This window comes from Solanum stenotomum, chromosome 1 (assembly GCF_019186545.1).
Source record: "Solanum stenotomum isolate F172 chromosome 1, ASM1918654v1, whole genome shotgun sequence".
NCBI classification, from domain to species: domain Eukaryota; kingdom Viridiplantae; phylum Streptophyta; class Magnoliopsida; order Solanales; family Solanaceae; genus Solanum; species Solanum stenotomum.
In genome coordinates this window covers 21,326,515-21,341,251 of record NC_064282.1, presented here as the reverse complement: position 1 = coordinate 21,341,251, position 14,737 = coordinate 21,326,515, and the positions used below count along the sequence as shown (strand labels likewise).

The 14,737-nt window shown below is 33.2% G+C and overlaps 2 protein-coding genes across 3 annotated transcripts in view; one reads left to right on the top strand and one right to left on the bottom strand.

Annotated features, from left to right (window-relative positions):
• LOC125843766 (protein M7) overlaps nucleotides 1-14,737 on the bottom strand; it is a 236,831-nt gene that overhangs the window by 138,788 nt on the left and 83,306 nt on the right. The gene's annotated exons all lie outside the window — the stretch shown is intronic.
• Nucleotides 9,719-13,890, top strand: LOC125843577 (protein gamma response 1). 2 transcript variants are annotated; one of them, XM_049522723.1, is made up of 4 exons: nucleotides 9,726-9,871; nucleotides 11,004-11,091; nucleotides 11,163-12,560; nucleotides 12,870-13,890. In XM_049522723.1, exons 3-4 carry the CDS (start codon nucleotides 11,165-11,167, stop codon nucleotides 13,571-13,573), a joined length of 2,100 nt encoding a protein of 699 aa, XP_049378680.1. In that variant the 5' UTR covers nucleotides 9,726-9,871; nucleotides 11,004-11,091; nucleotides 11,163-11,164; the 3' UTR covers nucleotides 13,574-13,890. The 2 variants fall into 2 exon arrangements, with proteins under 2 accessions (XP_049378671.1, XP_049378680.1); XM_049522714.1 differs by lacking the exon at nucleotides 11,004-11,091 and having other exon boundaries at nucleotides 9,719-9,871.

Genomic DNA, 14,737 nt, shown 5'->3' with positions numbered 1-14,737 from the left:
AGTTAGCACTGCATTTCTAGTCAGTACCCAGGTAACACATGCTACTTTATAAGGGATTTTGACCTTCCAAATCAGTTTCTAAGGCCAACAGTCAACTTGATTGTTTGAAATATTGTATTTTCTGTAGGCACCTTTGACAGAGCAAGTACATTGGCTATTTCCCAAACCTTAGAACACAGTCTTCAGAGGTGGAAACTCCCTTGAATTGTTCCAAGGTAGAGTAGAAATCTGAAAGCCTGTCAATCTCTCAATCATTATGCATTCTCATATAGCTCAGATTCCAACCTTGATTGTCCCAAACATCTCCAAACAGTTGAGCTTTGTTTCTGATGTTTGTCCTATCCATTTATCTACCCAAAAGGAAATACTCTCACCATTTCCTACTTTAACATTGGAGTTGTTTTTGAACTTTGGCCACAAAAGCCTAATTGATTTCCAAATACTAACTCCATATAGACTGCTTACCAGCTTTGTCATCTAATTATCATCTATGCCATATTTCCTACTGATATCATCTCTCCACGGGACTGTTCATTTGAGATAAATCTCCATATCCACTTCATCATGAGAATGTAGTTTTGAATTTTCAGATTTTTAATTCTCAAGCCCCTTCCCTTCTTGATATCAGTAAGAGCATCCCATTTAACCAAATGAAATTTTTTGGTGTCACAGTTGCCTTGCCACAAAAAATCCTTTTCAGAGCATCCAGCCTATCCCTTACACTTGCAGGAATTGGGAATACAGACATCATGTAAGTTGGCAAAGCATCTAATACTCTATTTATCAAAGTCGATCTCCACACACACATCAAACAAAAACAAAAAAAAAACTATTGACTCCTTCAATTCACCAAATTCTTTACACATTCTCCAATACATTTTTCCAAAGTTCCTTAGACTTGCCCTTTGGCCCCAGCAGCATACCCAAATATAATATGGGAAGTTCACCAATTTTTCCACCAAGTATTCCAGCCAACAGGCTGATATTTGTTACCTCGTTAATAGGGTATAAGAAGCTCTTATTCCAGTTGACATATAACCTAGAGATAGTTTTAAATGGAACAAAAATCACCCTCAACATTTTCAACCGCTTAATATCAGCATCACAAAATATCAGAGTGTCATTTGCATTTTGCAAGTGAGATATCTCCAGGCTTATATCATTTCTAGTAGAGACATTGAAGCCTTTTATCCAGTTAGTTGTTTGTGTTTCTTCAACATATCATTAAGACTTTCCATTGCAATGGTGAACAAGAAAAGGGACGTTGCTCACCCTGTCTCAAGCCTCTCTGAGATTAAAAGAAATATGTTGGTGAACCATTGACCAAAATAGAAATTTTAATTGAGCTTACATAGAACTTGATCCATCTAGCACCACAATCCATCTTTCTGAGCTTCAACCAGAAGTTAGATGATCATAGGCCTACTATATATCCAACTTCCAAAGAATGCCCGGTTGTTTGCTTTTAGTTCTTGAGCCCACACATTTAATGGCAATAAAAAAAACATCCATGATTTGGCCTCCTCTTACAAAAGTCATTTGTTGTCCACCCACCAGTTTAGCTATCTCCTTTTTAGTCTTTCAATAAGTAGCTTGGAAATAATTTTGTAGATACTATCTATCATACTAATAGGTCTAAAGTCTGTCAACTCATTTGCTTCATCTGCTTTGGAATCAAAGCCACATATGTGGCATTAAAGTTCTTTTCAAAAACACATCTTTCATGAAAATTAAAATAGCAACAATAACATCCTCACACAGCACCTCCCAACACTGAGAGAGAAAAAAGGCATGGGAAAATCATTAGGGTCAGGTGCTTTGTGACCGGCATATGATTGTACACTATCCTAAATTTCGAAATTGTTCATCATTAGGTGTTCCTCTCTCACTCCACAGCAAAACAGTTACTCTTGCATACATAATCTGAGAGTTTCAGTTGCAAGGAAGAAAATGTACCAAAACCATTAAACTACTCATTCAACAAAATCTCATTATACACCTAACCCCTTCAGTAAAAATTACATGACATTCCAGGAAAAGGCAGCGCATACATATAAAAGGAAAAACTTTAACTATAAAAGGGAACGAAATTAGGGGGAAAAAAAGAAGACAAATCCCAGTAAACCAAATGATACTTGTGAAGCAATGGCAACAACATAAGATTCTTTGACTAACCAAATTCAGCAACGGAAGAACTAAAGCTCTCTTGATAAGACTGAAATGTATATAGAATTGAACTGCATATCAATGGGTATGAAAAATAAAACAAAAACCAAAAATTAGACGACAAAATTTCTGTCAAGCAAACAAATTAAACTAAAATTTCCAAAAGGAGAAAGTTAAATGGAAACTGGGTTTATTGAGTTTTAACTTGAACAGAGAAATTCACCGGTGAGTTTAAGCAAAAAGGAGAAAGCGAAAGAAGAGCGAGTGTCGCCGGAGAAGAGAAGAATATGCTCTTTATTTTTTCGCTATGGGTTTTAGCGAATGTTACAACTTTTGTCCCTTTGTGTACAAATTGTTGGAACGGTTGTTTGACTCGCCTCTCTCTTGACAATTGGTTTCTTAAGCTGAAATTATAAATTCCTTTTTTTCAAATCTAAGAAGTATAAAGACCACGAGATCGAAACCTAAATAAGCCATAAAAAGATAAAAGTGACCAAAATAAGTCACTATTCTAGTAAGTACCTAAAATAGACTTAGTGGAAGAAAAAATTATGTTTTATGCAATATTCCAAATGTTTTCCATTAGTCTCATAAAATGTATATTTTAATATATAATGAAACTATTTCTTATACTTTGTAAAGTGGAAGTTTTTCTTACACTTTATAAAGTGGAAGAAAAAATTATGTTTTACAAAGAGGAATATTTTTCACGTTTTGCATTAAATTATATCTCTTTATGAAGCTTTTGCAGTGTTTATCATACAATTATATTAATTTGCCATATCATAAAAACTGAAAAAATTATTACATTATGTATTTTTATTTTTTTATTCTGAAAACCCCTCCAAGTTCTATTTAAGGACGTTCAAACATAACACCTTCAACATGTGAATGAAAGCATGGAGATGTGGACTTTATTTTTGGATCATTTACACTTGCACCTTGGCAAGGGTCGTAGAGGTGTAGCCTTGATATCAGATAGGCATCACGGAATATTTGCATCTTGTATAATTCTCCAAATTGGCAAGCCCCATTTGGGTTTCATCGTTTTTGTTTAAGACATTTGAAGGCCAAATTTCAAAAAAAAAAAAAAGGTCACTTTGAACAATCTTTTATGGGCAGCTGCAAATCACTGTCAGAAGAAAATTTTGGAAAAAATGGAGATGATCAAGGAGATTAACGCGGATGTTGAAGGTGTTATGTTTGAACGTCCTTAAATAGAGCTTGGAGGAGTTTTCAGAATAAAAAAAATAAAAATACATAATGCAATAATTTTTTCCATTTTTATGATACGTCAAATCAATATAATTGTATGACAAACACTGCAAAAGCTTCATAAAGAAATACAATTTAATGCAAAACGTGAAAATATTCCTCTTTGTAAAACATATTTTTTTCTTAAACTTCCACTTTACAAAGTGTAAGAAAAACTTGCACTTTACAAAGTGTAAGAAATGGTTTCGTTATACAAGGTGTAAAAAATAGTTTCGTTATATATTAAAATATACACGTTATGAGACTAACGGAAAATGTTTAAAATATTGCATAAAACAGAATTGTTTCTTACACTAAGTCTATTTTATTTACTTACTAGAATAGTGACTTATTTAGGTCACTTTTATCTTTTTGTGGCTTATTTAGGTTCCGAACTCTAAAGACCACTATAGGTTATTTTAATTATATAAGATGGTACAAGTACATAAATAGTTATTAGGGTGAAAATGTAGATAATTGGATGGCCATATAAAATTAAAAGACATAATAGCCAAAAATAATCAATGAGCATTGTAACAAGGTGGTGAGGTCAAGAGGAGGACCTATGTAGAAAGGTGTGGATATATATGTATTCGTTAATTTCGAAAAAAATTATGTATATATAGTTATATATCTTGAGATATTAATATATATTTTCTTAGGCACATTGAGATATCAAAGTGAGTTTGGTGAACTGGTTGAAATTGCTACAGGATATCTTTTTCAATGTGCAACACTGAAGGTCTTCCGTTTGAATGGTTTTTAATATAGATAATGAGATGGGTGGACTTCTTATAAGACTTGGCCAATTCTCCTCCCATTGAGCTAGATTTTGAGGTGTGAGTTAGGTCTAAGACCTAATTTACATGGTATTAGAGTCAAGTCCATCCTAAGTTATTGTTAATCGATATTGGGCCCCCATTTAGAAGTGTTCATGCTACAATTGAGGTCTAGGCATGCGGGGGGAGTGTTAAGAAGTCCCACATCGATAGAAGGATTGAAAACTGGTCTTGGACAAATCTCCCCTCATGAGCTAGCTTTTGGGGTTGAGTTAGGCTCTTTTGTGTTTAGCCGATGTGGGGGTTTTATCTTAAGTTGGAGCGTCACATACATCTCCTCTATGGACTCAGAGTCCTCGCTGAGGTTTTTCCCATCGAATGGGATTTGCCTAGACTCAGCACTGAGGTTTGCCCTGCCTTACCGAGATTTGCCTAATCTCAGTTGAACTCTGGCCCACATCGACAAGGCTGACACATGATTGCCTCTGATACCATTTGTAACGGTCCAACCCACTAGTGATATTGTCTGCTTTGAGCCTAAGCCCGCACAACTTTAAAACAAAGAAGAAGAAAAAGAGGACGAAGATAAGGAATACGAAAGGAAGACGAAGATGATGATGAAGAAAAAAATGTGGAAGAAGAAAAGGGGGAAGAGAAAGAAGATGAGGAGGAATAAGAAAGGAGGAGGAGGACGAAGAGGAGGAAGATGAAGAAGAGGAAGAGGAAGATGACGAATAGGAGGGAGACGAAGAAGAGGAAGAGGGGAAGGGAGAGGAAGAAGACGAAGAAGAGGAGGAAGACGAAGAAGAATAAAAAGAACAAGAATTAAGAAAAAGAAAAAGAAGAAGAAGAAAAAAAAGGAAAGGAGGAGGAAGAAGACGATGAAGAGGAGGGAACTTCAACTAAGAAAGAAGAAGAATAAGAAGAATTGCTTACATATGACCATTTTGTGTTCGAATTCTAAATCGGCAAGGCGCTATTGGATGCTTTTGATCTATAGAACATGAAGAAGAGGAAATCGAATTATGTATGATGGGCTTGAGTCAAGTCACGAAGAAGAAGAAGAAGAAGAAGAAGAAGAAGAAGAAGAAGAAGAAGAAGAAGAAGAAGAAGAAGAAGAAGAAGAAAAGGACGAAGAAGAAGAGGAGGAAGAAGACGAGGAGGAAGAGGAAGAAGAGGAAGAAGAGGAAGAGGAGAAAGAGGAAGAAGAAGAAGAAGAAAAAGAAGAGGAAGAGGAGGAAGAGGAAGAGGAGGAAAAGGAAGAAGAAGAAGACGAAGAGGAAGAGAAAGAAGAGGAAGAAGAGGAAGAGGAGGAGGAAGAGGAAGAGGAAGAAGAAGAAGAAGAGGAAGAGGAAGAAGAAGAAGAAGAGGAGGATGAGGAGGAGGAGGAGGAAGAAGAAGAAGAAGAAAAAGAAGAAGAAAAAGAAGAAGAAGAAGAAGAAGAAGGGCCAAATCTTAAGATAAATAGGCTAGTGGCCACTTATTGTAATAAGTGAGTTATTTTTTTAAAGGTAGAATTGTGCAAAATAAAAACATTTAAACGATATTAAATGTTATAATTATTGTTTTGGAAAATTGTGATTCGTAGTCATAGTCTCCCCAAGTCTTGTTATTCATTTAATTTGTATAATTCGTCTGATTGAATAAATCATTTTTTTGTATAATTCGATTCTTGATTGTATAAATTCAAAATTTGTATATGTTTATCCTAGCTATTTGTATGTGATTTATGAAAAAAATACAATAGATTACCTTGTTTGTTTATTGGCAATCAGGATATACAAACGGAGTTATGAAAAAAACTCTAAATGTATAAATACAAAATTTGTATACACTTGCCATATTTGTATATTCGCAACAAAATTAAATATACAAACGGACAAGCGAAATATACAAATTCGCACGAAATATATATACAATCGTAGTCTCCATAGCAAACAGAACTATAGTTATGAAGTGCATTTATCAAAACTATAACTATAGAGCCTTATAATACATATCTATTGTGTTTGCTATTTTTGAATTTTTTTATTTTTTATATGAGTTATTTTTTGTGTAAGAAATTTAATGTAATGAATTTTGTTTAATTTGTACTTAATTTTAGGGAAAATTATATAACTAAGCTAACAATTAGTAGTTAATTGTGCTAAACGACTATAATTTTAATGGGAAATTTTCAAAATGTCAATATTTTAGCATTTAATAGGATCCCTTAGCTACATTTTCAATATTTATTAAAAGTGTCAATATGTTAGTTTGTTATATATCTTATTTATGTATTTTTTTAATTTGAAAGAATACAATTGTTTAATAACATAATGGAGAAAATCAGGGGAGAAAATATTTCAAAAAAAGTTAAATATCACATAATTTTCTCATCAGTTACATTTTTTAAAGAAAACTCAAACGTGTGCCTTTTTCACAATGTATTTTTGTTTTCCAGAATTTTGTAACCTTTTTTAAATCGTATTCATTCCAATATGTATATTATTTGTATTCATTATAGTTTTCATGTTGTATTTTGTATAATGAAACTTGTATTTTTTTATTAGTTTGTATTCATTCCAATAGTTATGCCAAATGAATCTATAGTTATTTGAGAAACGTATTTGTATTCATGTATTGTTTTCTTCAAAATCTTGTACCCTTTCTTAAGTCGTATTTATTCCAATATGTATTTTATTTGCGTTTGTATTCATTCTAGCTTTTATGTAGTATTTTGTCTAATAATATATAAAATACAAAAAACAGTATGATGAAAAAGTGAGAATAAAATGTAAAACTAAGAAAGAATAAGTGAATATTTGTTGCAACCATTCTTAAATAAAATACATAACAAGTTGACATACCTTTAGAATGCATACAAATTAGGAACAATACCAGATTCATAAACTATGCAACATGATTTTTGAATGAATACAAATATTAATAGCATACATACGATTTTGAATACAAATTGAGAAATGATACAAATTGAGAAATGATACAAATTTTTTAAAACAATTATCAAAACAAACCAATAGGATGTTGTTCTTCCTCTAAATAAAAACATATCTAGTTGACATACCTTTGTGATGAATTCAAATTAGGAACAAATATACGATTCATATCTATGTAACATGAGATTTTGAATGAATATAAATATTAATAGCATACAAACAGATTTGAATATTAATTGAGAAAGGACACAAAATTCTAAAAAAAAAACTATAAATACAAAACAAACTAATAGGAAATTGTTCTTCCTCAACTTGGTCTTCAACAAGTTTTTCGAAATCTTCAGCACCCAATTTTGAAAATCAAAAGATATTTGGTGACAATGTATTTACCTTTATCAGTGAGTGAAAAATATTTTGAAGGAATTGTGAGATTTCTTGAACAAATTGGAGGAAAGTAGAAGAGGTGATTTTCTTAGACAAGAAAAGAAGAGAACAATGGTGAAATACTCAAGAGAGAGACAAGAAAAGGAGAGAACAATGGTGAAAAACTCAAGAGAGAGAAAGGAAGAAATTGGGATAAAAATCTTGAAAGAGGGGAAAGTGGGTAATGATAGTTTTTTTCTTCATTTTCACGTATAAGGAGTAAAATTAGATGAATGTAGGGCCTGATTTGAGAAATAAAAGGACAGAAAATCAATTGGATACATTTTATTTGCTAAAATATTGACATATTGACATTTTCAATAATTATTTTAAAGTGTAGATGTTTTTAATAATTATGTTAGGAAGTTTGACTAGTTTGCTAATTTTCCCTAATTTGAATTAATTATATGAAATTGGGTATTGTTTAAGAAATGGTTATGTGGGGTCCACCTATTTGTTTGGGATTGTGTAGAATCTCATTATCCCTTTTATACAAATCTATTCATAACCTCTCTCTAACTCACTCGCTAATTTTCTCCTTAATCCGCTCACTACCCCATAAATCTCTCAACTGGTTCAAAATTCAAATTTTGAAAATTTTGAATCAACTTCCTAATTATCCAAATCCAGTCCAGGTAATCTCTTCTTCTTTTCTTAACTTTTTTAATTTTTTTTATTTGTATAATTTTTCAACTTTTTCATTGTTTCACAGTCAGAATCTCGAATCCGTTCGGTTCCATCGTTCTAATCATGGAGGAACAATCTCCACAATTTTCGTTGGGATTAACTCAAGATTTTGAAGGAATTGCAAGTTCCATTACCAAATCTAAAACCATTAATTCAAATATAGGAGAGAAGGAGACTAGATTTAAGTTTCACAATAACCTCATTATGATGCAACAAATCTGTGTTAAAAGCTCCAAAGAAAAAAAAAAAAAGGAGAGGAAAAAAGAGTTAATGATTCCGGCTTAATGATTCTTGAAAAAAAAAAGAGTATAAGAAACATCTTCTAGAAGCAAAAGATTTTGAGGTATAGTCTTGTTTTAGTTTTTCTTGATTTGTATATGTATGATTTAAGTTGTGTATGGGATAATAAATTGGTTGTACTTTTAGTTAATTGTACATGCTACATAATTAATAACAAACGAGAGGAAGATAATGTTGAGGTATTTTTATTTTTTCTTTTTATGTTATTTTTATTTGTATACGTATATTTAAGTTCAATAGGTTGTTTGTATATAATCACTATATTATATGCCTTAGGTGTACATATTACATAATATCAAGACACAAATGTATTTCAACAATTACACAAAATTAAATATAGAAATTATCTAACATACAATTCAATCCATGACATATACATATTAATATAAGTCAAATACGAATATTATTCAAATATACATATCTGTTGTCTTAAAATATATAACAAATTATATACAAACTATATAATATATAATACATTTAGAAACACATACAAATACATAAAAAGCAAACTTAATCTGCATATCTATACTAATTATACACATATACAATTACTACACACAAACCACCATGCATTTTAATCATAATCGTGAAGTACTCATAATCAAACTATACAAATCAATCAACTATTTCATACACAATGTGAATACGCTTAAAATCAATATTTTGTTATTAATTCATAACTATACAATTCAAACTGGTAAAATACAAGACGTTCAGTTTGAAATTGAAATTGATTTGGATATACACGATTAGGAGGGAGAATCTGAAATTTTGAATTTTGATTTTGTTGAGAGATTTTACTTTAAGAAGAAGACTTATTTGGTAAGGTATTCTAATTAGATTCAATAACCTTTAATTAAAGGATCCTTTTTCATAATTACACCAAAAATTGCAGCATATTTAGTTAACTAAACTTTAACACCATTTTGTATAATTAATTAAAAAAATTGAAATATACAAATGAGATTTGTTTTAACTATTTAAACTATAGCTATATTGCGTAAATAGGTAAACTCTAGTTTAGGAAGCCCATTATACTTCATATAGTAGTAGTTATTTATGAATTTTTCCCTTAATTTTACCCAATTGATTACATTCGGCCCAATAGATTTCATATCCATAGATCGGGTTGGAGGGGGGAGGACAACAAATAGGCTCCAAAATCGAACCCAAAATATCAATTCCCGCTCCAATTTCAAAATTTTACTCAAAACTGGTCTTCTCCGGCAAGCAGACGCCACGCTCCCAAGTTTGCGACATTAATCAGCCCCGTCGCTCTCCGGCGAAATAATAGGCCATCTCCTTTTCCGTCGAATCCGAGGTGTAAGTTCCTCTCTTTATCTATCTGTTTATCTCTTGTTCTGTAGATTACCGAGAAAAGCCCTAGTTCATTTTTGAGCTGAGATGGTAAAATCCGATCTGTGAATTGAAGTACAATTGATGTGTTTTCTTCTACTGCTAAAGCAATCCTCAACTTTAATTTGCTCAATGTGATAATAGTAACAATTTTCTGAAATTGCTGCTGGAGAAAGGTAAAGTAGAATAATGGCGTAAAAATGGAATAATTTTCATTGCTGGATTATATACCAAGCGGAATATTTATCGTAATTGTGTGACTTCTCTAGAAACTGAAACTTCTGCTTCAATATTTGTTTGGCCAGTTTCCAGTTGCTTATCGAAATTTTGCCAAAAATTTAATGACTTGTTATCTTACAAGGATTATATGACTAGCTACCCATTTGAGCCTTGAAAATCACAAGATTTTGTTAAGGAAGCCTCTCCATACAATACAATTATCATAATTACTTGTGTTCATTGGGCTTTTGTTCTCTTCATTTTATCAGCATTTATAACTCTGCATGTTAATCAGATGCTAGCATGATAGGATATAACTTGAAGCAATAAAATTCAACCTTGCACTTTTTGATACATCAAATAAAGTATGTCCTTAATGAAGCAAAGAATACTTTTGGCACGAAGAGGGAAAACAGTTTTCCTAAAAAAGAAGTGTTTTTCTCACTTATTTTTAGTGTTTGATTGGTGATTAAAAAGATATTTATCGGAAAATAATTACCAGAGGTTGATAATATTATCAGCAAATTGGACAGTGTTTTGGTGAAATTTTATGAGTATTGAAGATTATGATAATGTCTAAATGTTGTTTGGAGAAAGCTATATGAAGTAAGAGTAAGGATATTACATGGAAATGATTTCCATTCATAGGTAATGGAAGTCGTTTCCCCCTTTTGACGGAAAATGTTTCCTTGGAAAATATAATTTCCAACAACAAAAATACCAGAAAATAACTTCCTTATGGAAAATGTTTTTCAGAAAGCTGTTTTCCAATCATAGACACAACATCTTTGTGGAGCTCCCTTTATAATATAGATCAATACCGGGAAATCTAATGGTTGGAGGAAGTCTTGAAATTATATTGTTACAAATTGTTTTGCAGATAATTCTTGGAATATACATACTGATTGATAAGAAAATAAAGTATTTTGCTGCTCCAGTAAAGCTCCGTGAGGAAAGTTCTTTACAATGTAATTGGGATCTTTGGCTGTTGAATTACAATAGCGATGTCAGATTTTCATTTTGTGTATTTTATTTTCAGATATGGCAAACCACCCACAACAATCTCTGCAGACAGCATATTCTGCTGATAATGCTGATGCAAAGTATGTTTCTGGACTTAGTACCATTCTTGTTGCCACTATCGAGGAAGCAAAAGATAGGATTTCTCAGATAGAGTATATTTTCTGTAGTAAACTCTTCCCAAACTTCCAGTCTAATTTTAAGCAAATATATTCTGAGGCAAGAAGTGCTGCTGAAACTTCATGGAAAGAAAAGGAAAAAGATCTGTTTCTACAGATGGAAAAGATGCAATTTGAAAAGCAGAAGGTTCTTCAAGAAAACCAATCCCTGAAAATGGAGAATTCAAAGCTGTTGGATTCTGAATTGTCCTCAGCTAATCATGTTAAGGAGCTTCAAAATGAGTTGAAACAGAGAACTAGTGAAATAAACGATTTAAGGGAAACAATCCGGAGATCATGTATTCTTCTTGAAACAAGTGCCCCACTTGTTTGCAAGTATGAGAACCCACAGAGAGAACTTGAAGATAGAGTTTTCCTGCTAGTGAAAAAACAACAGAGTTCAGAGCTTGAAGTTGGCAGGTTGCAGATAGAACTCAAGAATAACTCGATAGAAGTTGACGGTGGACTAGAGTTGCACAATAAGCTTGTCCAATTGGCTCATTCAAAAACTTCTTCAGCAGCATATAAAGAAAAGCAACTAAAAGAATATGAACAGAAGACAGCCAAGCTTCTTGCTGAGCTTGAAACTACACGAAGAAGAGTAGATGAACTCAACGAGGAGCTTAGAGAGAAGACAGCTGCAGTAGAAAAAGGACAGAAAATGCAAGAAAATTTACTAAGTAAAGTTCAGTTGCTGGATGCAGAAATCATGAAGAATGATGATTTGTTGAATCAATACAAGAATGAGAAACAACCACTTATGACCAAAGTAAAGAATCTGGAAACTGATGTTTATGATCTGCAGAAAGAACTCACGAATAAAAAGTCTGAAGTAGAGGAAGGAAGGAAGTTGCATGATCAATTTCGTCAACAGATAGATTTGTATTCTTTAGAAAGGTCAAAGACAGGGCAGGAGTTGGAAGAGCTTGAGAAGGAGAACAAAAAGGTACTAGCCAAATTGAGAGAATCGGAGGAAAAGGTTGATAAGCTTCAGACAAATCTGAGAGAGAGAGGCAAGGATTCGTCTAAGGGAATGGAATTACATGGGAAGTTACTTCATCTGATTCAAGCAAAAGAATCTGAGTTGTTGGCTGAGAAGAAGAGAAGAAAGGATATGATTGCTTCTTATAAAAGTCTGAAATCACAGTACAACTTTCTATGTGCAAGATATGGTCTTACTTCAGAGAACATGCACCTACAAAGCAAATTATTAGAACACAGTGCATTACAGACTGACCAGAGTCCTCTAACTTCACGTGGTAAGTTTTAATCCTCTAGAATGCTTGCGACTTATTGCTATTTCTACACTATTCAACATGATGCATACATTGTCTAATGTCATACCTTGTCTATGGGACTTCTATTTGATTCCTCCCAAAAAAGAAGCATGTTAATCAATCACCTAATAATTGCTCAATTCTTTTTCCTTCTTCCTGTTTATCTACATTGGAATATATGCCTCTGCACAAGGAAGCTCACTGTTTTAGCAAATCCTAAGTGGAATTTAATTTCCAAATGAATAGGAAACGGAATTGAGATTGTCTAACAACTTATTCCATCTTTATTAGAGGTTGAAAATAAAGTTCCTCAGGCTTCTGGTTTTGCCTGCAAAGTAATTAAGCAAGAAGACAAACAGGAAGTCCTGGACGATGACCAAGGAGCTAGCCTGATCCCAAGATCCAACTCCATCTCACCTCCAACTTCAAGTGCTTTTGTTGCACCTAACATTCCAGCCAATGTCAAATCTTGCCCAACAGCTGGTACAAAGCGTCCTCTTTCTTATTGGAGGGATACCAGATCTCATCAGAGTCGAGTTGGACCTGATCCTCATGATGATTTTCTCGATACTCCCCTGGAGAATATCAAAGGAAACTTAGGAAAGGTGATGAAGGATGAGGTTCAGAATCGCGCGAATCCAAATTCAAAAGACAAAAAAATTGAAGACTCAGATGATGAGACTCAGGACATGAATATTAATAACGACCCTAAAAAGCAGGAAATGCTGCCTCCGGCCAGGTCTGGTGCGACAGGCTACAAATACATTGAACCTGTGAGAAAGAAAGCTGAACGAGAAAATTTAAAAGGGGTCGAATGCCTGCAATGTAAAAAGTTTTATGATGCTGTTCTTCCTGGTGAAGATAAGGAGTCCAATGGTAATAGGCAAAACCTACGGTGTGAGCATCATGATGGAGTTTCAAGGCATCGATACAGATATGCACCTCCTTTAACTCCTGAAGGATTTTGGAATATTGGGTTTGAATCTGAAATGTGAGCTCCTTGGAGAGAATTCTTTTCAGGCCATCCACAGTAGAAATTTGTGATCTAGTGAAACTCTTTCTGCAATTCTTTTGTAACCATAAAGAGACTGATGCAAGGCTAGTGCAAAACCTACATAGGTTTCAATTCTGAATAATACTCTCTTCCCAGGTGTAATTTGTTGATATGATCCAATCACTTTTAGGCCCTTTAAAGTTTAAAGTAGAAATTGTGAACTAGTATAACTCGTTCTGCATTTTGTTTTGGCGTTAAAGGAACTAATGTAAATCCAGTGCAAAAACTGCACTGTTTTCTATTGCAAGTAATGCTCTCTTTCCAGTTCTAATTTGTCTCTATGATCCGACCATTCAATGCATAAACAAGAAACTGTTGAAGAAATTTGATGTGCAAAGCATCGACTAGTAGCGTTATGATTTTTTGGATCTTGGTAGGGGTTGATTTAATGGTTTTGACATGTCAAACTTGTCCAATTCATGTGGCTAAATGCTAATGATATATTTTGGTGATCAAGTTGCCTCATATGCATAAGAAACAATATTTTGCGTACTTGTGTGACAATACAACCACACATGCTTGTAAACTTGTTACACTTGAACTGCTGGAAAATAAAATTATGAAGAAAGGTGCTTGGAACTAATTAATTACATCTCTTTTTTGGTGTGAGTTTACTAGCAAAGGTGTTTAGCTGTACATTGTTAGGATCAGACGCTTAATATCAATGCCAAAGTTATAGCTGATAGCAAAAATACAACTTTATTTCTTAATTAAGTCTACCAAGCAAACGCCATATTCCATCATGACTCCGGTCAGGCCACCCAGCCTCTCGTGGGCCTTACCATAGGCAGGATGTTGGCATTACCCAACATACATTAGGATTTACCCAACATACTCTATGACTTGCATTATGACCTACGAGTAATTAAGATAGGAAACAAGTTAGCTGGCTTGTTAATGATACACTTGCTATACCTTGAGAGGCATTTGCTATATGTCATTTGTTTCTTTCATTACTTTTAAGAGAAATTTATGTTTTTACAACATAAGTAGAAAAAACACAACAAAAAGAGTCGTATTTGTCCATGTACTATAAAAAGAAGAAGTTATATTTATCCTCCGTTACGCTTTTTCAACATTGATACGCTCCACCCGTTAAAACTCC